We start from the raw sequence: 25,269 nt of genomic DNA on the forward strand, positions 1-25,269 counted from the left end.
ATTAAAAAAAAAAAAAAAAAAAAAAAAAAAAAAAAAAAAAGCAAACGCACCACGCTCTAGAACGTTTAATACGACTGTGTTAGCAAAAGGAGGGGACATTCTACCCGAGCTAGAGTTGATGATTTTCTTCTTTTCTCCTGCTGCATTGGAAGTCCACTTACCCATGCTGAAACAGAGCTGCTACCACATGTGCCCCAAAATGGCAGCGCAGTCCTGTTCTGTCCCAGGCCAGAACTCCTATCCTGAACACCTCCACTGCTCCGGGACCTGCCAGCTCACAGGTCTGCTGCCTCCACCGCACCGCAGGGATGGTGGGGTGGTGTCTTATACACCAGAAACGTTCCTCTTTCTCACAGAAAAGAGGATTTACTAGGGGAAAAGTCCAGTTTCATTCTGATCCAGCAAAAGCACACTCAAAATGGAGGCATGGCAAATGCTGGATAGATGTAATGGCAGAATACCCCATACCCCTGTAACTAGCTTCCTCTTCCCATCCCTGGAGCTGGAAGACCCATGCAGCAGGAAACCAAAGGAACAGCTCTTCCTGGCTGGCTAGCAGAGAACAGGCTTGGAAAGAATTTGCAAAGTCACCAAGATCCATCATTTATTCCCAGCAGGTGTTTCTGAAAATAAGTTTCAAGGGTTTGACAGAGGCTGGAACAAACAGGCCTCTCATCAGCATAATAGAGGGGTGCGCAATTATAGGAGCAGCAATTTAGAAATAAATCAGAATTAAAATTTAGTATTTTACTGCCAGACAGGTCAGACAACCAAAGGAGGAGAAACCCAAACCAACCACACCACCACAGACAGCAAAGGAGCAGGTGCCACTTTCACAGGGAATTCAGTCTGTTTGCATCAGGCACTGTGCTGTTGTCAAGTGCTCTTGCGCCTCTCTCCTTCAGGACTTAGGTTTGAAGAAAGCAAAAACCACAAAATCCAGGGTTCCCCTCTGTCGAAATCAGTGCCCACCCAAAGCTAACGGCGTGGAAAGGCTGATCCCTCTCTCCTCCTCAAGGCCAGATGCATGGGACGCCAGAGGCTCAGAGCCAGGAACCAAGAGATCCCGAATCAGATTTCACACAACTCTCGCCTGTTCCAAGGCTGCAACTGCAGAGATCAGCTCAGATTTATTTTTAGGCACTCCAGTCCTGTGCCTCTTTTTCCAGTAATTCTAATCAGCTTGTTCCTGGAATTCAGAAACAGGTTCAGCTGCAAGACAATGTGTCCTGTGTGTAAGATGTGACTCCCAGCAAAAATGCCAGGGTCATTAAAGGAAGAAATCACAGATGCTGGCATCACTTTATCATTTTCTACTTTATTACTTCAAATTAACAACCACGATAAAGCTCAAAAAAGTCCAATATTTACACAGGAAAAAAGTACAAAATCCCCCCCAAAGTTCTTCAGGTTTTTTTTTGTTTTGTTTTGTTTTAAATTACAAAGTAATAAAAAGTTTTGCTCTTTAATTAAAAAAAAAAAAAAGAGAGAGACAGTAAGAGGGGTAAATAAATTAGGAAAAAAACAGGGAGGAAAAATAAAGTGTTAAATAGAAAGGGTAAAAACAAACAAAACAAAGACTAACCCCACCCTCCCCGCCCTGCCAACAACCCATCGGCTCCACACTACAGTGACAGTGTGTCTGCTACAGGCCATAGGTCGCAGTGGTGATCATTGTGTTTCAAAGCCCCAAGTGCCACAAAGCAGCTTGAGTATTCCTAAATTATATTTAAAAACAACTAAAGTGGGGGGGAAAAGAGGGGGGAGATGGGTGGGAGAGGGCAGGAGGGGATTGTGCATGTATTGGTGGATCTTACTTAGGGTTGCATGAGGAAGGGAGAGAGCAAGAACCATCGCTCTGAAAGAACTCCAAACTCCAGTTTCTGTGTGCCCCTCTCTTCTCCTCAAGTCCCAAACTCTCTCCGCAGGAATTAAAACAAGTTTTAATTAAAAAATAAAAATAGAAAAACACGCACAGCCAGACAAAAAAAAAAAGACCCCGCTGCAGGGATGAGAAGTCTATTTCTCCCTGTATGTCAGCTCCAACAATCCCGTTCTCCATGGGACCAGGTGCCACTCCAAAGAGATCCCTCCCTCACCGTGTGAGGACCGCTTGGATCAGGGAAGGCTGGCACTTCTCCCAACAGCCAAAAAAGAAACCGCAGAGAAGCCACCCAAGGAAAGGAAGCCCGAGTCAATGATTAGGCTGTTGCCACAATTCCCCTCACAGCTTAAAATGTGTTTAATGCTTGAGAAAATAAATTCTGTTACAATTATAAAAATCAGACTTCTACCATCAAGTGTGGCTGGAATCTGATTCCCTCCTGGCCCACAAGGCTCCTGAAAAGAACAAAACCAAAAAAAGACCAAAAAAAAACCTCACCCACCCACCACCAACCCCTGCTCTCAGAAAAAATGGAGAGCAAAGTTTGAATTTATACGGCTAGAAACCATATGATTTGAAAACAATATTTTAAAAAAATAAAGCAGGAGAAGATATCCAAGAAGAAGAAAAAAAAGAGAGCAATCAAAACCAGGAGCAGAGTCAGGAGAGGGAACGGAGGGTAGCCAGTGGGGGCAGCAGTAGGGGCTGGGGGGTAGCGCAGGTGTTCCCACACGGCTCCCACGTGTGACAGCTCCTCTGAGACGCTCACGCCGGGGACAGGTGGCCCTCTGGAAACAGCTCACACCAGCACGGGGGCACAGCTCGACTCCTCATCATTGGCAAAAAAAAATTCTGTTGGGGTTTTTTGTGTCTTTATTTTTTTTACATTTTTGTTTGTTTTTTGGGTTTTTTGTTTTTTAAAAGAAAAATACAGTGAAGACACTAAAAAGAGAATTCAAAAGAGAGAAAAAGGCAAAAGATGTTAGGAGTAAAGGCTCTTCCCAGCACTTCCATTGCCAGTTGGAGTGTAACAAATCAAATCAGCCCTTTCTTCTACACTCCTGCCTCCCCTCAGAGCTACCTTGCCCAGCTACTGTCATTTCCTCTACAAGAGGCACTCAGTAGCTGTACCGTCTTGCACACTTGATTACCTGCTCAGTACCCTCCACCCCAACACTGTCACACTGCCAGAAAAGTATTCATGAGGAACTAATGAAATGGCTCCCCAGCCCAGCACCTTCTCCACCCTTCCTATCCTCCTAGAGAAATGGAAGCTACTTTTACATCTAAGACAATCTGACTCCTCAAGGTTTTGGCAGCCAACCTTACTCTTCCCTCTGAAGCCAAAAAACATCTCAAAGTAAGGTGAAAGGAAAAGAAATACAACAACCTCCCACAACAATATAAAGTCTTAAGGCTTTTTTCTCCCAGCAATTTCCTCCTTGGGGATTCCCAGGCATGAGTACAGGCTCACCTAAGCAAACACTGGTCCAGTGGCAATTGCTCCTCACTTCCCAAGGTGATCAAATGGCACACTTGTCTACAAAAGAAAAGGAAGAATTGCTATGGGCTGGAGAGCAAGAAAAAAGCAAAAAAGGCACCAAAATAGAGAGGCTGCACATTTCTCACAGGACACCCTCCCCTCTCAAGAGTTTACTGCTTTGCTTCTCCAAACCACTGTGGTCTGGAAGACAACAAAATGAAGGCTTACTCCAAGGAAAGCAGAGAGCTAAAATGGCAGTACTGAGCATGTCCTCCAGAAAATACATAACAGAAGAGCAAGGGTGTAACTTGGTACCACTCCCTTCACCATACCAGAAGTTTCCAGCTCATGTCAGCTCCAGCAAATCAGGCAAAAATTGCTCTGGGGCCTGTAGACCTTCTCAGACATCCAGGCCAATGCCAGAAACACTGCAGTAGAATTCACCTGTGATGCTGAAATCCGTGACACTTCTTGCCGCCCCGTGAGGTCAGATGAGGAGACGTTGGCAGGAGCTCCTCGGTGTAACCTCATGCTGACCTTCCGCTCCCTGTCCACTCTTGAGATTGCTCTGGGGGATGTGTTGCCTGTTGGGGCAGAGAAATGTTGAGACAAGAATATCCGTCAATGGTTTTGGTTTCCAGCCAGCAACAGGGGTGGCACCCTCCCCCAGCTCTCCCACCCCCCTCACCAGACTGCTGGATTCGGGAGGTGGGGGTGGACGCCATGGGCTCAGTGACATTGCGAAGACGGTTGGCAGTGGCTCCTGCAGGTGGGCCAGGGGGCAGCGCTCGCGTGGCTGACCCTCGGAGCTGCCCCATCCTCTCCTCTCGCTCGTGCTCTCGCCGCTCCCGATCCATATCCTCAGGGTTCCGGGCTGCTCCCTGAGTAGAGAAAACCCCATGCCACACACAGCTGTCCGGCAGGAGACAGCAGCAGCCCCGGACAGAAAAAACATAATGCTCCATCATGCCAAGGAAGTGGAGCTCCATCCCCAAAATTCCCCCTACCATCTTCCACTGCACCAAGAAAGGACTTCATTCTATTCCAAAATCAAACAGGTAAGAAAGCATATGTATTACAGCTGTTATTGCAATCCACATCTGTGTCCCAGATCCAAATATAGTTCTCTCCTGAAAAATTACCTCTACCTACCTTTAGCTACAGATCTACTGACACACATTCTCCATCAGACACACTAATACAACAGTAACTATACCCCCAGTTAGTTACACACAAAATAACTCTGCCTCTTTTTCACTCTATATGGTCCCTTTGCTCAAGCTGTTCACCCGGGCAAAGCACAGACAGCAGGCAGTTTTCAACCTTCCTCCCCCATCTCCATGACATAAACCCACCCTGGTCCAGCCCTTTTGCCAAACACTCACAAATTTAAGCATGTTCCAGTCAAAGACGTAGTCATAGGAGAAGCCTTGGCGGTGGAAGAGGTTGCGGAAGAGTTGCCGCAGGTACGAGTAGTCAGGTTTATCGTCAAACCTCAGTGAACGGCAGAAGTTGAGGTATGTTGAGAACTCAGCTGGAGAGAGCAGAGAACAGCTGATTGGTGTTGTTGGCCATCCAACCTCCCTGGTCCCACCATGGAGTCGCTACAGCCTTTTGACAGTGGCTTGCTGAACCAGGACAGCACACAGAGCTGTGTAACAAAAACTGAGCCTGCTGGTGGCAGTGGTTTGGCCACAAAAAGGACCCCATCTCTCTTTTTTACCACAGAAAATGTTATGCACCTCTTTCTGTCAGCTTCTCCAAGCAAGACCCAGCAACTCACAGTGCCTGCTGAAGGACAGTAGGAATGCAGGCCCAAAGAAGAGCTGAAAATGAGTTTTGGGATGTTGAACTCAGAACAGAAGTCCTCCTAGCTCAGTAGCCTGTCATAAGCAGTGGCCAGAAGTAGATGAGAGAATAAAGAGTGGGCAGGCACGTCTGACACTTCTACCGCCATTAGCCCAGCACCTACTTTCAGCTCCAGGAACCTCCTGATCTGGATGTAGTTCCTAACTATTTAGTAATCCTCACAGTATCTCTCTTCCTCATACTTGTCCCGTTGTACTATCTCTTCTTGAACTCCTGTAAGATTTAAGTATCCACAACATCTTCTGGGAAGGAGCTCCACAGGTCTACTACTGGCTGTGTGAACAACCACATGCTTTTGTTTTGAAGCTGGCAGAAACCAGCACTGTTTGTCTTCCAATACAAAAACTGGGGCCACCAAATAATCAGCTCCCATACAAACTTCTGTAGGCATATCCAAAGAGTAGACTTTTATCATCTCTCTATCCACCTCTTTTTTGTCACTTGGATGGAAATCAACTCACCTCTGGTCACCCTTTTGGCCCTTTCCTGGGCCTTTTCTCAGTTATACCACATCCTTTGTGAAACAGTGGGATGGACCAGACCTACACAGTGCATGCAAGGTACAAGCGGGCCATGAGTTTATGCATATTGTTTGGGCTTATTTCCTAGTAATTCCTACTAGTAATTCCCTTTCCTCAGCAGCCACCGAACATAAAGTTGATGTTTTCACAGAACCATCAACTGTAATTGCAACAGCCCATTGGTGAGTGGAACTGGTCAGCCAGAGCTTACTATTGTGCACATGACATGAGGACCATGACTTCTTTCTGCTCTCACATACATTACTCCACATTTACCTACAAAGAACTGCATTTGCCACTTTATCCATTTGCCTGGTTATTCCTGGGACTCCTCATTAACCAGTAAAAATTCAGCATCATCAGCATACCTTCTCAGATCAATGCCCACCCCTCTTTAAAATGCTCACAAGGTCTTAAAGATGTCCCCTCTCAGCAATCTCATGATCTTACTAGCACCTAAGGTTTGACTGTCCACAAAAACACATTTCCCATTCTGAACCCAGACTGCACCATGACCACTCTATTATCCCTCTCATCACCAGTGTCAGCAGCACATCCTTGTCTGGGGTACTGGGCACTGCCCTTTAACATTCAGGATTCCAGGCGGTTTCACCAGGTGAACAAGTCAAGCAGCAGACAAGACAGCCATCAAGATGAGAGCACTTACAAGGGTACCCTTTGCAGAGCACCTCGATGGGTGTTGACATCTTTTTCTCGCTGATCCTCTCGTACTTTTGGCGCTTGGTGGCAGCCTTGAGGCCCTGCCAGGGCAGTGAGCCCAGGTTGAAATACATGAGCACATAACCCAGGCTCTCCAGGTCATCACGGCGACTTTGTTCTGTGAGAAGTTACAAAGGGGCAAGGAGTGAGCAGCAAGTCAAAGCAAAACTGCTTTGGCAATCACATAGCTTTGGAGGTGAACACTGAACAGAACAACCACCCCTCTCTCTTTTCTGGCAGATTTCTATAGATAGTCAAACTTGTAGAAGATATTCCAGAGCAAATTCCTGTGATGATGGTCATACTACAAGAGTTAAGGTGCTCCTCACCCCATACAGCCCAACCCACTTCATAACTAATAACTCTGACTACCCCCTCACTAGAACAAGCCTTAATTCAAATAGAATTTCACATCTCAAGAACTGCTGCAGCAAGCCTGCCTACTTTGCTCTTCCAAGTCTTAGAGGAAGGGCACCTATACTTCCCCACCCAGAATGATTCTTCAGTCCAGGGATTAGTTATGACAGAGGGAGTCACAGATAGACAAAGCTAAGAGAGGTAAGTCCAACATAGCCCTTTCAAACACATCTGATTAAACTGCTGATAGTCTTTAAGCAGGGCAGAAACAAGGAACTAGGGACCTCTTCTAGTAGTAAACAGCTTTGTTGACAGTTTGTTGATATTAGAAGCCTAACGTGTAATGTGCAAAGATATCTTTCCAGCTTGGTGACATTTTTCAAACTGTGGAGGAAAGGGGCATACTTTGAAAAAAAAATTCCCCTCCAAATGGGGAATGACTGTGTAACTGGCATCATACCAACTCCACTCAGACCAAGGGTTGCCCTTAAGATACCATTGGAAGGACCCATCTTTAGATGCTTACTTATGAAACAAAAGAAACTGGCTCACAAAAACAACCCCAACATTTCACACTGACCTTGTTCTCCAGAATAGACAAGCCATTTTAAGTTTCAAGTTGGCTCAAGAAGGATTTGATGCAGAATCTCAACTGCAAATATTGCCTCCCAACTCCTCCAACATTGCTTGAAAATTCATCAAAAAATCTTGCCAAGATTGTCTTGTTCTTGTTTCCCTCCCAAATAAAATAAACACTTTGGAGAAAGTACTTTACATCTCCAGAAGAACAACAACTGACATAGATAACAGGCAGGCAAAATATGGCTTAAGGGAGAGCACAGGGATAGAGCAAAGACTTCATCTATTAGATTAATTTACTACAGCACATTTTGCTGGATTCAGTGCCACATGCTGGAAGATGCTGCAGATTATGTACTACTAGTCTGTGGACTGTCAGTATCAGATACATGCTACTACCTGCCCCATTCAAAGGCCAGCAGATCACTATAGCTATCCCTTTTTCTGTTGGCTGAGCTGAATCATGACAAAAGAGTAGCTGTAGCAGGTCACAGATACACATTTCCACATGTAACTGCACAAGCTGTGGGTCACAAGGCTCTTTCTTTTCTTTTATGAATCTCTCTCATAATCTCCTAGTTGTTTTGAGAAATGAGGACTTGGCCAGTTAAAACTGTTGAGGGGGAAAAAAAGTACTGTGGTTGCAGAAGAAAAAGGGGGTCTCATCATTCCATAACTGATAGGAGAGATCAAATTTGGGTCACATATAACACCATAAAAATGCCACATTCCAAGATGGTAGAGACCAGCCCTGCAGATTCCCAAAGTGTCTTACTTTGGGCATGCAGAATTTTCAGCTTTTTTTGACCTCACTAACTTACTGTCTTAAGTTGCCCACTTTAAAGGGGCTAATATTTCCTAATCTTATCAGGCTACTGCCAAAGATAATTACATGACTGTATGGGAGATACTTAGATGCTATGACAGGAGCGGAGAGAAGAAACCCAGTTTTGCATTTAGCTTAAGTTTGGGATACGTGTACTCTCAGTGGGCATGCATATCAAATAAACAAAATTAAACAATATTGGCTAATGACCTACATCCTTAGAAAGCATGTAGAAATGGAACACACACCCAGGGCTTGAAAGCACAGGAGACAAGGATAACTTCAGTCCTGCGGACTTGCCAGCCCCTTGACTTATCCATGCTGTAGCTTTAACACCTCTAGCTGTGGCTTCTTGACTAGAGTGTGGTGGTTCCCTCAGAGGAGTAGGGAAAGGCAGGGCAGGAACCAGAGAAACCTACTGAACAAGCAAATCAGCCCTTCAGGAACAAATCAGGATGTCACCTCCAAAATCCTGCTTGAACTCCGAACTGCTTAAGGCAGGCTGAATAACACATCTCCACTTGTGTGAAGCACAGAACTTTTGAGCACAGCCACCAATCCCATCTAGAATGGGATATATTCCACAAACATATGCCTGGGCACTGTCCTAGCACTTCAGGGAAGGCCAGAATTAGAGATTTGAGATTAGGGAGCCTGAAGTCAGTGGGGGATGCTGTAAGCCCTCACTGAAGGCAATGAGAGGGGTTAAAAACTAAATTGGGAAGCTAACTAGTATCCATTATGTGCATGCAAACACACCTTAACTGTGTCTTAATGCAGCAATATGATCAAGGAAAAACAACTGCAAACACAACGCCTAATTATTAAAATGCTGAATGGTAAGTGTTTGACTACGCTGCACTCCTGATGTTTAGCATCTCACATACATGTGGTCATTGTAGTCCACTTAAACAACTTCAGTGAGACTCACACCTGTGATGAGCCTGAAGTACCAACACAATGGGTCATAGTTGTGCAGCTACCTCAAAACATTGTAGCAGTCTGTTACCTGTAACCCTATAGACAAGATCCTAAATTAATCCTTGGGGGAGGGGAAAGGACAACAGTTCCTACATCCTGTTTCTTTGTTTCATCTTTGGTTACTATTACACATCTCCCAATATTTAAGGGCTTCTTTTGCAGGGCCTCATATACAAAGATCCTCAGGATACTAGATAACATTAAACAGTGAAGAGTTAGACATAAAATTTTACTTCTACACACCAAGGAGACATTATTTAGTGTTACTACTTTCTACTTTTAGAAACCCGACAATCAGTGACTACCTTTCACAGCAACCCTGGGCAGCAGAAAAAAAAAATTCTCACTTTAGAGTTCAAAAAGAGAAAGAAAAATACAAGTGATGTGAATGCAACCGCAGAGCAAGTCGGTCCAGAAGCCGGATTATACTCATGACCTGTGATACCACATCATACTTCCTCTCTCCATTTTATCTCAGCTCTCCTACAATGGGTTTTTTTTTTTTAAAGCTAATTTTATCAAAAATGTCTTTTTCATAAGACACTCATCCTTCCCTCCCTTCTTCCCAAAAGCCCTTCTAATAAAAAACACAAGGTCGCCTTCCCACACAACCCAGCATGACCTCTCTGCAGACCCAACCACTCTGCAAGCAATCTCTCGCCAGTTCCCTCCCACCCACTCCACACCTTCATCCCCTTGCCATAGCAGGGTCCTCAGAAGCCAAGCCAGGGGTGAGTGGCAGGACAGGAAAATACATGCTTGGGCAAAGACCGAAGACTGAGGACTGGTTGCCTCGGACACAAAGTTCATGACAAAACATGTTTCTTTGCAGCCTAAACTGTCTCCTGGTCCCTCCATCTAAAGAGTGTTTTCCTTCACTCTGATCCTACCAAAGTGATGCTGCTCTCATGCAGAACTCCCTAGAAATCAGCTGTTTTCCCTGAAGCCGGCCGAGCTGCAGGCAGCCTTAAGTGAACAGTGTTTTCCTGATTACATACTCAGATCTGATTTGCACACGCTGGACTAGAGTTCCCCTTTCTCTCCCCACTGCATGGCAACAGTCTTTAAAAACACACAGAAGTCTGGAATGGGTGACAGAGGGCAGGATGAGCAGGGGGACTTACGATCTGCACCGCCTACACCGATACCATCTAGGACAGTCATTTGGCAAGGCACTGCCCTCCTACTCCCTCTGTCACCCAGAGACCGTCAGTCTTCTTCCAAGACTGTCTCCTGGGCACCCCGGGCATCTATTTCAGATGTTACAGGCTACAGTGGGTGCAAGGGACTCTCATCACTAGAGCATGTGAAAATTGACAGGAATGTGTAAACCAAGGCCAGCACAGTCCACTGAATCCCCCAACGGCAAGTCTCCAGCTGTGGAAACCTCCTCAGTTTCACCTCCTACTTTTTTTCCCCAGTCACAGGGAAAAGAATGTGTTTCCTCCAGACATCGGAATGCCCAACCCTTAGCTTGCAAATTCAAATAAAGGCATTTATTCATTTGCTATTCCTGTCACACAAATACCCTGGCACCTGGTTCCTTCCCTCTCCCTGGATCACATTAACGTAATATTAAGACAGAGAATTTTTTCTCTGAAAAGTAAAAAAATACAGAGTGATGGTTCCCATGGCAATGCTGCTAACTCACAAATATCTCTGTCATATACCCTGTGGCAAGGTCTTGAGAAACAGGAACTCCAGCTGAAACCCAAACACTCCCACCCCCCTTCCTCCAGGCAAGTCATGTAACCTTTATACCATTCAGGGCAACTATCTGCAACAAAGAGATAATACACCCAAGACTTGTTGTGCAGAGTAACTCACACCCATTCTTTCCCAAAGCAAAGGGCATGGAGAGAGCGGCGGCTGCACTCAGACTGATGGCATATGCAATTTGCCCTTGGATTACTGTTTAGACACTGTTGGTTCATCCTGACACACACGCCAAGCACCAGTAGTAAAGGGCTAAGTTGGGGTGGAATAAACAATGAAGTCATTCAAAAGCCACAAGCAGACATTTCGCCTCTTGTGATCAATTCAGGCAGAGCAGGCACACACAAAAGAATCAACAGACATAGTAGTGAGAATTATTTTGTGCATGTCTCCTTGTGGCAGTTACCATGGCTGTGGAAATCTTGACTGAGAATTCAATGGAGAGTCAGTTATATATATGCAGGTCAAGCCAAAATACAGAAGGCCAACTTAGAAAGCTCTACAAGAACTATTTTTATAACATGGAAGAGGTCAGGAGATTACAGCCCACTCTCAACACACAACACTCCCCATTTTGATATAAATAAAGCATTCTCCATCTAAAGTTATACAGTATTAAGCAAGGAAGACAGTGGGAAAAACTGCTTTATTTTCTGCAGGCCAAGTATTGACTTCAGATATCTGAGAAGGTATCTCCCTGCAAGGGGGGAGAATGCAGGAAGAACGAGGACATGAAATCCTGTGAAAGCTGTTAGTTTAAAAGATTTGAGTGCCTTGCTCTGATTTTCAAATTCCAAGGTTAGGTTATACACTTCAGAAGAAGGGCCTCCCAGAGATATAAACAATCTGCAAGCACAGCAGATTGTTCCCTGGGTCCAACAGGCAAGACAGCTTCGATGTTTCTGCTCCTTACAGTTACCAGTCAATAGCAGAACCAAGTCAGCCTGCTCCAAATGGACCCTAGGGTATCTAAGGAAGACTCATACTGTGAACAAAGTTTTGCTACAATTTAGCAGAGAAAGGTCAAATGCTGGAAAGAAGTTTTTGGGCAAAGAACAGAAGAGAAAACTCCAAGAGGTTTTCAACTGTGTTCCTCACAGACACCAGGGGCTGACTCCCAGGACAAGAGCTTGGGTGACTTCAGGAAGTTTAAGGGCAGTGGGTACTAATGTGCACAAGGTTTTTACAAAACCTGGGATGATGGTCATCACCAGTGTAAGACCTGGCTGCAATACTCAGCACTCTTTTCCAGCCTAGTTTCATCCCTTCGGTACTAACCATGCACATTAAGGGCAGAATGTTACTTCCCTGAAGTTGCCTCACTGGGTTTGTGCAGTTCACAGACACATTTGTATTTTGAAGGTCTGTGACAGTCAATCCTCAGTCACAAAACAGATGTCCAGGCAGCTGGAAGCCTCCCCTCATTCCAGCTTCTTGTACATTTCCAGCACACCCCCATCCTCGGTGGTGGGTAACACCATATTGCCGTGGGACTCTATCCTCCACCTCTGACCAGCTACAGAACAATCACTAACGAAGGCACTCAAGAGTCAAAAAGACAGGTTTCAGCTGCACACATTCATAAAGGTTCACTGCCTTGTGTCTCCTTTACACACCTAATCAGCCTGCAAATATTGTGCAAAGGCAGATTTAGTAGGAGCAGAGTCGGGGAGGTCACAGCCTTGATGCTCAACAGGGCCCCCTGCACCAAGCAGTGCACACAGGTCAGGAGACTATTTCTGTCTTCAGGAGCTCAGAGTGCCACCACAGCAGCAGAAGTAACATAGCTGCCCATCTCAAGGCAGGTCAGCAGCAGAGTCAGGCAAAGAACCCAAACCCCTCCTTCCGGGGACATACAACCACCCCTGGAAAGCCTCATCAGAAGGCAACAACAAGCAGGCTCACCAATTCCCAGGTGGGTGTTGATAGAGGCATAACGGGCTGTGCCAGTCAGATTCTTGTTTTCCCGGTAAGGGATGTGCTGGTGGGTCCGGGCATCTCGGTACTTCTTGGCCAAACCAAAATCAATGATGTATACTAGGTTGCCCTTTTTGCCAAGGCCCATAAGGAAGTTGTCTGGCTTCACATCCCGATGGATGAAGTTTTTGGAATGAATGTACTCAATACGGCTGATCTGGAGGAGGGACAGATAAACAAATAAGTAAATAGTGAGACAAGCAGGAAACAAACTTATTTTAACTGCATCTCTTAAAAATAGTATCCTGTCCAAGACACTGGCCTATCAGAGCAAGAAAAGAACACTTTGCATTGAATATCAGTGATGACAGCCAAGGAAAAGACACCCTCTGGACACTGCAGGATCTGGAGATGGAATTTAACCCTGCACACCAGCCCATTCCTCACTCTGGGAAGGAATTAACATTAACATCCCAAGGAAGGATGGGAAGAAAGTCTATAGGGACTAAAACTTCGAGCTTCAGCATTGACAGCTGTCAACTTTTGAACTTAGCTGGGCTGGGAAAGACACAGGTCTGTCCAGAAGAGCTAAGGGTCTTAAACCCAGGACATGAGCAGTGGAATTAAGACAGATGCCAGTAATTCATCATGCATGCAAAAGTATCTATGTGTGCAACACTAACATGAGGCGAGCAGCAGGCAAAGGAAGGAGGGATGGAGATAAGGAAATGCCACCAGTGTCTAGATTCCAAGCCCCTAACTTCATCAAGAAATAGAAAGCTGGCAGCCACTTGTGCTAAATGAAGAAAGCCTGGGATACAGCAGTTCTCAAACAGAGGGGATGGGAGTGTGTGGGGGGGGAAAGGCATGGAAAAGGAGAGTAGATACAAATGCTTCAGAGGAAACTTACCATCTGGTCTGCCAGCAGCAGAACTGTCTTGAGACTAAATTTGCGGGAACAGAAGTTGAAGAGATCTTCCAGGCTGGGCCCCAAGAGTTCCATCACCATCACATTGTAGTCCCCCTCTGCTCCACACCACTTTATGGAGGGGATACCCACTGGGGAAAGAAAAAGATTAAGCCCAGGGAACAGAGAGACTAGATGCTGAATCCCCTACTGAGAAGATCATGTGTAACACTAAACCATTTTTTTTCTAAAGCCCTCCAGAGTAATTTTCTTCTCCAACCACTCTCGCAAGCCCCATCCTTTCCTCCCCATCTCACCTCCTCCCTGCATCATCTTGTAGAACTTGCTTTCAATGTGGAGCTGGGGATGCTTGGTTTTCACACATTCCAGTTTGATGGCCACCTCTTCACCAGTTGCAATATTGGCTCCTGCATAGGAATAAGAGTGAAATAAAGATTGCACAAGCTTCTACTGAAGTTAAACAATTTTAACAAGGCCTGTAAAGATGCCAAAACCTTGACATTTGCCCTGAAATTTATTCTCTATGAAAGAAATGAGATCCAGCCACTTCATACAGTTTCCTGCACTGCCATTTGTAAATGCAAGCCCAGAGAGAGGTACATGAATAGGAAATCAGGTCTGATCCTGAATTCAGTCTAGAACAACAATCTTACATGTGAACTGCCTTATCTCAAAAAGTGCCAGACTTTGGAAGGTCAATCTGCACATACCAACAGTACCTAAGCCCGGTGGAAGCTGTAGCTTCCACTGATCATAAACCTAGCCACTGAACCCAAGCAGCCCCTCAGGCAGTGATACAGAGTATCTCTTTCGCACCAAAATTACGGGTTACCTCAGTTACATCATTTCAACACAACCAATTAGTTCAGGAGGAGACATTAGTAACATGCCAGCTCTCTCTGTTTTCTCCACAGCGCTGACCTGCTCAATGCAGACAATTTCTAAATCCCCAGCTTCTCCCTCTCTTGAGGGTTTTAATAATACCTTTATCTTTTGCCAACACAGAAATGTTTCCTATATCACAAATTAGAAGCATGAAGAAATAAGCAGAATCTGGTCCTGAATTAAGCTGCCTGGACATCTCTGCTGAAGGTATTACCAGATACTTTGCAGTGACACTAGACCACCACCCCACACCCTTCTCTCTGAAAACAACTGAGCTGCCAGCTGCAAAAGCCAGAATTTTGGTCCCAAAGTGCACTGTCAAAGAAGGAATAGGCTACTCTTTTTCTTGTACTAGCTGAAAGGATTCCAGATGTTTCACATCATCCTCAAATGGAAAGATCGAGTATCTGTACACGGATCACAGGAATGACACTCAAGGCTTGCTTCTCCCCTGCCATGCCTGCTTCACACGCTCTGATATGATACCTTCCTCGTATCTGGAGCTATTAGAAATTGCACTTAAACACAAATCAGAGAGCAGCCCTGATCACAAACAGCTTATGAACACCATCATAAAATAAACTACTCCAGAACATGCATGGCAAACATGAGCTGGAGTCAAAGGTGACATTCTGCAGATATCCTATAGCTAGTTTTGGTAGGTTTGGCTAATTTGTGCCTCCTGAAGTCTGTGATAAGACTGTAAGAGTTCACAAGGACAAGCTGTAGATAAATCTTCATTTATCCTCTTTCACTGCCTCCAGAACCAGGGACCAAAGAAAAGAAGGCAATGTTCACACAACTGGATTGCTTCTCCCCACGGATCCTAAAGAGATCCATCTCCAGTTGAAGAGTTCTGGCTTGTACACAAAGTTAGCCAAGAGCAACTTTGCCTGCTAGCAAAAATCACATGATCTAGATGCTGCAGTGCTGGGTTGAGACAGACAAGTTGCTAAGAATTTGTAAGAGAGCAACAAAAATGATCGGGGCATAGAGGGATTGATTTACTAAGGAAGATTAAAAGAGCTAAATATGTAACATAGACAAGAGATACAACTAAAAAGGGTGGGGAGGAAGAATGGGACATGACAACAGTCTACAAATATTTGAAGCCTGTAAACACTAAGGAGGGAGAGGAATTATTTAGGGTCCTCTGAAGGAGGGGAAGGACGAACAATAGGATTAATTTAATACAGATTTTAATGCAGGATCCAGGAGAAGGGAAAGGGAAAAAGCCATCCTGAGAGGTAGACATTTGTCCAATGCTTACTTTTGAAAAGATGCTAGCATTTTCCACTAAAAAACTGGTGGCCCGAAAAACAAGTCTATATATTCCCTTCACTCCACAACAGGACTCTCCCTAAAAGAACCAGGCAGAGCAAGGAGGAAAAGAGCAAGAAAAGGGACTAGTATCTGTCCACCTTTTAAATCAGTGTTCAACAAGTGGCCCTCTTTCAGCATGGAAACACCCAGGACATCCAAAAAATGTAACAGCACTTCCTTCCCTTGTTTTTTTTCCCTGCCTTTGTGAAGATTTTCCTCCAAACCCTCTGAAGCATCTCCCTTGTCTGTTCCCCAGGGAGAATTTTTCCCCTCTCCCAATACATTTTCTGACACACAAGGAATGATGAGTCTGTCTGACTTTTTGCAGCACTAGCATTTTGAATGAACCCAATTCCCAGAACATGAATGGTGGAAACACGAATGAGTTCTCATCTCCACATTACCCTGGGTGTTCAGAAACATGAAAATGCATCCACCTACTAGGCTGTCTGCAAGTAGGGAGTGTTATCTGTGGGCACATAAAGCTGGAAAAGGGCAAGCAGGGGTAGGCATCAAGAAGACTCAGATTCCTCAAAATGCGATTATGCAATTCAAATGCTCAGATGGCCTTCAGTTGCACACTCTCCATAGCCCAAAAGCAGGTGTTACTTAAGAGAAAGAAGAAAAAACCCTGTGGCCTAGAAGAGTACAAGTACACTCAGAGGATGGTTTGGGTTGGAAGGGACCTTAAAGAACACCTAGTTCCAACATCCCTGTCATGGGCAGGGACACCTTTCACTAGACCAGGTTGCTCAGAGCCCCATCCAACCTGGCCTTGAGCACTTCTAGGGATGTGGCATCCCCAACTTCTCTGGGGTACCTTTTCCAGTCTCTCACCATCCTCATAGCAAAAAATTTCTTCTTAATATCTAATCTAAACCTTTTTCAGTTTAAATTCATTCCCCTTGTCCTATCACTATGCACCCTTGCAACAAGTCTTTCCCAGTCTTTATTGTAGGCTTCCTTCAGGGAAGGAAGGCTGGAACTAGGTCACCCCAAAGCCTTCTCTTCTCCAAGACTGAACAATCTCAATTCTCTCAGCCTTTCCTCATAATAGAGGTGCTTCATCCCTCTAATCATTATTGTGGTCCTTCTCTGGACCAATCTGACCTATTCTTTGCTGAGGGGGTCACTGTCTGAATTCTTTAGGCTTGCTCCCTCTCCAAACTTCACCATGTCTACAAGTTGCTCTCTGTATTATTTCCTGGCTAGAGATTCACCCTGATCGAGACCACCACCAGCAAGGAGGGAATTTAAGGGCAGGAGTTTTTCTGATTCTTTGTTCCATGCTTTGACCACCATCTTTTTTAAAGCTACAAGTACAAAACCAACAGTTCTGTGCTCCCTTTACAGATGGAAAGCACCGTGTTTCAGACAAATACATCAGATTCTGTTAGCTTCAGCCACTCAAGAGACTGATTGTAGGATGGGGGATAATTCCTAACATCCTCCCCCAGTCTCACTCCGCTGTAGGGGCTGCACAAATTCAACTCATTCATCACAAGCTCTTTGAAACAGGGCCCCGGGGACAGAGGATGTCACTGGCTGAACAGGATCTTTTCATAGTGGAATCCTGACTGCACATCTGATACAATAAACACTGCCCTCCCTGAGCACAGGGGGCAACAGGCAGAGGCCCCACACTCCCCAGCGCTTGTGCCAGTCTGCACAGCCTGCCTAGGGAAGAATGAGGGCTGGGAACAGATGGATGACTGCAGATAGGGCGAGAGAGAGTTAACAAGCCAGGAAACAAAGGGAAGGCACTCCCCTCCCAGCAAGGGAGGAGCCTGCCACCAGGAACTGTCCCCAGCCAGCTCAGGTCCCAGCATGCTTTGTCTGCTCAGCTCCTCTCCACCACCAGTGTGCATCCCGGCAAAACGATTCCTACAAGTCCAGCAACCCTGCCCGGCCTCTTGGCCAGCACCTCTGCCAAAGCACCTCCAGCGACCCAAAGGTCTCGGCAATTCCTCTGCAAACTGGGTTTTGTTCTTCTGAACAAGCATTTTCAGAGGTAAATGGGCTAGCCAAGGCCCACAGGCAGCCTGATCTCATTTCCCACCCTCTCAAACAAATGGAGGGAGAATATTCCACCTAGCACATCTATCCCTAAAAGTAGGGGACGGAAGGAATGTGCTTCAAGACCCAGCTAAGGATTAACACAGTCCATCCTTTGTGTCTACCCATGTGGAATTTCAAGTTTCCTTCTGACAGACAAAAAAAACTAAAACAAACCCCAGAGAGGACAGGACACAGCACTCACTGGTTACAGAGCAAGTGAAGGTAGTAACACCCTGAAAGAGGGAAGCTGAGGATAAACCATACAGCCCCTGCTAATCCTCAGAGACAGACATGCCCTGCTCTGTGTCCACATCATTATTAAAGGAGAGAACTGTGAGGTGAACCTGGTGCAGGAGAGAAGTGCTCATGAATGTGCACTTCCTGTCTGCAGAGCAGGCCGTGAGAGCACAGTATGAGCACAAGCGTCCTCCAGACGCACCACCGCAGACTACATGCCCAATCCCTCCAGGCTGGGGAGTCACCTAGGCTCCACGAAGTCTCACTATCACTGCTTCAAAACATGCTGGCTTGCACCTCAAGGAACATCACAAGGGCTTTGATACTGCATTCAAGTAACTTGGTTGTATCCTGTTATGCTCACCACACTGGGGAATTGGGCTTCCTCAGTTTGGTGACAGGCAAGGCAGGCACCAAACCCCCTCACCAGGGGCTGTTTTCCATACCTGCTTTGCACAGGTGGATGACCTGTTACATGGTACAGAGTAATACAGGATCAGGCCTTTCCATTCAGTACCTCCTTTCTCTCCCCTCATGTACCCAAGATGTTTTGCAAGATCCTAACAATTTATACTGTCCCAGAGAGGGTCTGGAATGCTTCCAAGCCACAGCATAGGTGGAAAATGCTGTGTCCAAGCTACCACCCCTGAATCCTAGCACCTAGGAATTAAAAGCACTGTCACCAAAGACACTAACTGGTTGGAGGGTCACAGAGGAGTGGCATACAGGAACAGGCTGCAGTAACTGCAGCACACAGTGGAACTGGGATCCCAGATCCATTATTTATCATCTTTGTCCATGTTCTAGATAAATGTGGCAACAAAGCCTGTTATTAATGATTCCCACAGGACATTTAATCAAGAGGGGCTGCCAACACCAATCAAGAGAGATTAATAAAGCAAGAGGGAACTGGAGATAAAAACCAGAAGTTGAAAACAGACCGTGATTTACAATTCTGGGAAAAAGTAATCTGAACAAGAGGTATTCAACAAAAGGGATTTGGGGAGGGATGAGAAGATACTGGAGATCCTAAAAGAGCTCTCCTACAATACAGCTGACAGTGTGTTAAGGCCAATTCTGCAGCCTGATAGTGTTGGTGATGGGGAAAGCCAAGGAGACCCAAAGCAGCCTATGCAGGGGCATCACATTACAGATCACTCGAGGGTAGTCCTCCACTGCCAGGCACTGGAAATGCCACACCTCAAATGCAGTGATAGCTTCAAGCTGCTCAGTAGATGAAGAAACTAGGAAATATTGAAGGACCAGCAAACACAAGCAGTGGTGGATGTACTGGGAAGCAAAAAACAACTCAATTGAACAAATTAACAGTCAAGGAGCACATGATGACCACCTGCAAGTATCCAAAGGGTGCAGACACCAAAGCAGAAGGCCTTCTACCAGCCTGCAGGACCACAGCAGAACAGGTAGTGGTGAGAACAAGACACAGGTAACACTAGCCCTCATGGAGGGATCAAGCAGGCTGCTGGGTAGTCTCACCACTCTGGCCCTACATGATTTGAGCCAATAAAAACATGAGCAACATGAGCATGAGTATTAGGAGCATTAGGGAACATATCTATACATCAGCACACTGCCTTGGAAGAACTTCTACCCAGGTGACCTGCTGTGATAACAGGAAACTCACACCTCATGGGCTCCATTCACTTAGCTTCCAGCTCAGGTCATTCCAGACATTAACTATAAATCCCATTACAGATCTAGCAGATATGAGCCCCAGGACTTTGACCAGGCCAGGCTCTCTGACCTGTTTTACACCTCCTAGTCTCAGACCTTTCTCTTACAGGTCCTGGACCACCTCTTCCACTATCAGTCTTCCCAAAACTGTATTCCTTCTATCCTTGAAAGAATATCTATGTCCTCCCTTTCCATCATGCACTCTGTGAAGAGAGTTTATACCCACACACACCCAAGCTCAAAAAAAGGAAGTGAGAACACTGGAATAGGGTGTATAACAAACATGACCCAAACAGTCCAAATCGAAATCAGTCTGATCAAACATCACTGTGTCTCCAGTACGTGGTAAGGCAAAGCTGAGCTCATCCCCTTTTCTTTGCCATGAGAAGGCCAACAGCCAGTAGCAGTATTCCACTCGTTTTTTATCTTCTCCACTCCTTCCAACCTTACGTGGTGCCCACAAATACCAACAAGAAAGAAAAATAACCCCAAAACAATGATGCAATTGAGAAAACCAAGCTTGAGACAGACTCTCACACTCACCTAGGTAAATGTCTCCAAATGAACCGCTGCCAATCTTTCTGCCCAGCCGGTATTTGTTTCCCACTCGAAGCTCCATGGCTCAGTCGTGCTGAGAAAAGAAGCACAGAAGGAGCAGTGTCAGAGCAGAAACAGGAAGTGAATCATGTAAGACTACAGAAGAGACCTCCCCACTTTACCCAGAGGCTGAGTAGTTTTAAGTCTTGAAATATGTCACTTTCTACACAGCTTCTATCACCTCTCCTGATCTCCTGAACTTCCAGGGGCAGAATGAGCAAGAAACACTGCAGGAACAGAACACTCTCAAGCATGTTTTTCCCATGTTCCCATTAGTAGAATGAAGCATGATTGAACCTCTTCACCATTTTGCTGAGAGACTGGGGAGGGGTTCATGAAACCCCTTCTAGGAAGGTTTCAGTGTGTGATCACGCCACACTACTGTAAAGAGGTACTGCTTCTCGTACCTTACAGTACCTGGCACTGGGACAGAAGTAGCCTTGTGAGACACCAGAAGGGTCAGGCATAACAAACCCTGTGAGGAGTTTCTCTCTGACCCAGCCCTATTCCAACACCTCAGTGGTGGTGGTGAAGCACAGGACCCAAGGGCTGCGAGAGACAGACAGACCGCCAGGAACAAACAACTCCATTGCTCCTAGGCAGGAGCTGGCACAAGGGACAGGGAGGAGACATCTCGCTGAACTGAACCCTGCCAGGCACACACTGACTGGGAACACCACTTGGTCATCTCCACACGTTTCTGCTGATGGGATCACCACCTCCTTTGGTCTACCTGAGCTTCCCCATCTTTCTTGCCTACCTAGGTGAGCCAGCTGTTTGTTTTTAGCAGCTCAGGCCTTTCCTCATCCCTTTATCTGAGATGATAAGCTAACCCTTTGACCTGATATACCCCATCAACATGCCTAGGCTCAGCCTACTCACCTTTCATAGAAAACCAACTAGGTGGAAGGACCACAGCCACAGAGTTTGTTCTCTCTGCCAACCTCACTTTCTGCTGCAAACATCTTGGCCAAACACAGCTCCAGTAGTTGCCCTCTTAACAGTCAGCCCCCTTTCCCTTGCCTCTTCTATGACCATCAACTTACATCTCTTCCTGAGACAGTCAATGTGTCTCCTTATAGAGGGATTTGCCACAGTTCTAATTTATGCAATGCCACATTATTAGAGTACAAAATGCAGACACAGATCCTGTTGGGGACAGGAAAGGTGAGGAATGATTCATGTTTTCGCAAGTGGGTGCAAGGAACTTTCCCTTGCTGGAGCCTGGTGGAAAGGAAGCATCACTGAAGGAAAGAAGGGAGAAATGGCCTTGTGAGACAGATGTACAAAAAAAAAATAATCCCAGCTACAGGATTCTGGGCATACTATAAACCCAGAGCTGCTTCTCCTGCCCCAGGAGATGGGATTACAGAAAGAAGAATGGACAGGCTGTAGAGATGTACGGGGAAATAATCCTATCAAGGCATTCAGGGGACATTGTGAACCCTGAAAGCAGAGCTCCAGTCACCAGAACCCACACAAAACACTCAGAGGTGGAGTACCCTCACCTAGTATTTGCTTATGCGTGTGGATTTCTGTGCATCTAAAGTCTACAAATCCCTGTGGCTATTTCTGATTTTCTTACTACAAGGAATGTAGGCAGAGCCTTGGGAACCGAATCAGGCGTACCTGGGTGAGGGTGCAGCAAACAGACATGATTTTTATCTGCTGCCTGCTGTTCTGTATAACCACATTAACATACATCTGACTTGCTTACACTCCTACTCCAATAAATGATCAAAGGTGTGTGTTCCCAGAAATCTGTCACACCACTGTCAAGAAGACAGCTCTCGATTCTCCATCTTTCATAGAATGTTTACCCAGACCTGTGAACCCCAAACACTTCCACTTGAGTCCAGTTCTCAGCTGGAGCATGCACAGCCGAGCACACAGCAGAGACTGGGCAAGAAGTCCCAGTGGGATCTGCTCCACACCAGGACACAGCAGGTACTGCTCTGCAACACCACAGTCCCAAACCTAAATTCAGACCCACCCTTCTGGGACAGGCAGAAGCCAGGTTAAGAAGGGCTTCTCACACAACCAGGCAGCAGCCCTTGTAGCTGATTAAGCAACAGGCTCCAAAGCGGAATCTAAAAAATGCTCCGGGGTGCAGGAAGAAGGAAAATGGAGTAAAAAAAAAAATCATGGTCTCGCACAGCTGTCATTTTGCCTTATCTCCCCCCCAACACACACATATTCACAAGTGTGAGTACAAAACCTGGGCGGAGGATAGCCAGAGAGGGAGAGCCTGGAATCCTGGTAAGAGGGCAGGAGACACACATCGCACCCCCTCAACAACTGCTCCAGAAGTTCAAACATCTATCCCACTTGCTTCTACTTCACACACATACCCCCACCACCATCTACAGCTTCCACCTTTCTGATCTTCAGGTCTACTGTTACAAGAAAATTGTACCCAGAAAATATATATTCTTATATGTGAAATTTATATCATGCCCCTATGTATTATTTATACATGTAAAATTTAAAAAGCCATCTCTCCTTCCCACCGCCCCCCCTCCCAGCCCTGCCACCCCTCCTGCACTCTACAGCCAAGGCAGCATTCCCAGGGGCAGTCATTTAGTTTTCCATAAGGGATTAACACACATACAACCTCAATGCAAGAGTGTGCTCTGCATGAGCATTTGCCTACGTGAATATCCAATACTACACAGCCTCGAAAAAATAATACTCTCCAGCCGCCAGTGCTGCTTCCCCACACACACCATTTTGCACCAGCCCCTTTTATATAATATAAAATACCCACGTACAGGCACAAAGGCCATTATATAAACACACGATAAGAGTTGATATCACATTGCTGTGCCAGCAACGATGGTGATCAAAGACGAGAGGGACCATCTTGGGTGGGGGGGCGGCCAAGAGGGGCTGGGGGACACCTCTGTCCCAACCAAGGGGGTTGAGAATGAGAAGATGCCCTGTCTAGCAAAAGCTATACAAAACCAAACCCACGGCTCCATAATGGAGGCTGCCGATCCCAGCACCGCGCCGGCTTTCAGTGGCAGTGTGGGGATGGGGGCTGCTCTACCCATAGACCATTAGGGCTTTACATGGCTGCTTTTTTGGGGGGGGAGGGTAGGGGAGTGTTTGAAGGGAAAAAAGGATGAGGCTGGGAAAACAGTAATTTGAACTGGCTTAAAAATGTGAAGAAGAAAAAAATTTATTTTGATATGCAAAACACCAATCCCCTCCAGACCCTTAGACATTTACAAAAAGGAGACCAGCAAATAAGATGGGGGGAGAAAAGAAACACCAAGCACAGAGCATTTGAACTACATTTGTGGAAGAAATATCCACAACAGGAAAACGGGGGGGGGCGGGGGACGGGACGGGGGGAGACGGACGACACACAAAAAAATATAATAATAAATATGTCCCTTACACCCCCACCCCCTACAGGCAAACGCTACGCGAAGACAGCCGTACCCGAGCTGTTATTTTTATTTTTCCGGGTAGGTAACAAAAAGCTGCCACCCCCAGGAACGGCGCTGAAGTTCTCGTCCCCACACTCGCACCCGGCCGTGGCCACTGACCCCCGCCCGTACCGCCCCCCACAAGAGGAAACACCGACCCCACAGTCCGCGCAAACGCAGACACCCCTTCTTCCCCTAAATAATGGATGAGGGGAGCCGGGGAGGGAGACAAGAAGCATCAGTGAACGGAAGGGGTGGGGGGCTAAATCCCCCGGGGCGGCCCCCCGCCGGGACCCCCGCAGACCCCTGCCGAGAACATACGGTACCCCTCTGCCCGCCCGGCCCCGCCGGCAGCCAGGCAGGGCCCCGGCATGTGGAGAAAGGGGAGAAGGGGGAGCCCTCCCCCCAAAATATGCCGGTGGCGAAGGGGGCGACCACCTCCCAGCGCCCCCCACAAAAGGGCTTTTGTCCCCCGCACCCCCCCGCCCGGCGCATCGCGCCCTGCCCTCCCCTCCCCCGCCCCCTCCCCCTCCCTCCGCGCACACAAAGAGCCGGAGGGGCCGCCTTTCCCCCGGGGTTTGCGCCCCAAGATGCGGGCGGGCGCCCCCCATACCCACCCTGACGGGAAGGGGGCCGTGTGGGGATGCTGCTCCGCCGGCTGTCAGGGGGCCAGGCGGCCGCGGCGAGAAGGATGACGGAGGATTGGGGAGGGCTGGTGGCGGCCGTGCCCGGCGCGTCCCTCCTTAGCTCGGCTCGGCGCGGCGCGGCGCTGCCTGCCGCCTCCCGCCCGCTTGCCGTCCCCTCCAGCCGGCGTGTGCTCGGCACAGCCCCGGCGCTCACCCAGTTTCCATTGAGCCCCGGAGCCAAACCCACTGATGTCACCCAGCGCAGCCCCGGCCCTCCTCCTCCTCCGCCTCCTCCTCCGCCCGCCGTTAAAGGCGCAACCGCCGCCGCTCCCGACGCCTTCCCACCCGCCGGCCCTGCGCTCCGGCGAGCGGGGCGAACGCACACGGGCTGGCTTTTGGGGGCCGCGACCCCGCTGAAGGTTTCTTCTCAGAGTGGAGCAACTGCCCGCCCATGGCAGACCCCCACAGCAGGGTGGCCCCGCATGGAGATGGATCAAACGAGGATGCTGGGTCCCATCGCGCTGGCAGCAGACGTCGAGTGGGGGTCCATCAGGAAGGCCCAGAAAGCCCCACAATGTTCAGGGCTCCTCAGCCCACGCCCCTCAGAAGTGGGGATGCTCCTTGGGTGAAGC

At 47.1% G+C, this 25,269-nt stretch overlaps 1 protein-coding gene across 2 annotated transcripts; it reads right to left on the minus strand.

Moving 5' to 3' along the window:
• Window positions 1-1,298: 1,298 nt before the first annotated feature.
• On the minus strand, window positions 1,299-24,880 carry CSNK1E (casein kinase 1 epsilon). Of its 2 annotated transcripts, none has more exons than XM_063395889.1 (11): window positions 24,629-24,880; window positions 20,524-20,611; window positions 14,079-14,189; window positions 13,765-13,913; window positions 12,843-13,071; window positions 6,426-6,596; window positions 4,754-4,902; window positions 4,057-4,249; window positions 3,813-3,952; window positions 3,360-3,425; window positions 1,299-2,714 (listed from the first exon to the last, which is right to left on the minus strand). In XM_063395889.1, exons 2-10 carry the CDS (start codon window positions 20,597-20,599, stop codon window positions 3,393-3,395), a joined length of 1,251 nt encoding a protein of 416 aa, XP_063251959.1. In that variant the 5' UTR covers window positions 20,600-20,611; window positions 24,629-24,880; the 3' UTR covers window positions 1,299-2,714; window positions 3,360-3,392. The 2 variants fall into 2 exon arrangements, with proteins under 2 accessions (XP_063251959.1, XP_063251958.1); XM_063395888.1 differs by having other exon boundaries at window positions 1,299-2,827.
• Between the last annotated feature and the right edge of the window lie 389 nt (window positions 24,881-25,269).

This window comes from Prinia subflava, chromosome 4 (assembly GCF_021018805.1).
Source record: "Prinia subflava isolate CZ2003 ecotype Zambia chromosome 4, Cam_Psub_1.2, whole genome shotgun sequence".
Taxonomy (NCBI): Eukaryota; Metazoa; Chordata; class Aves; order Passeriformes; family Cisticolidae; genus Prinia; species Prinia subflava.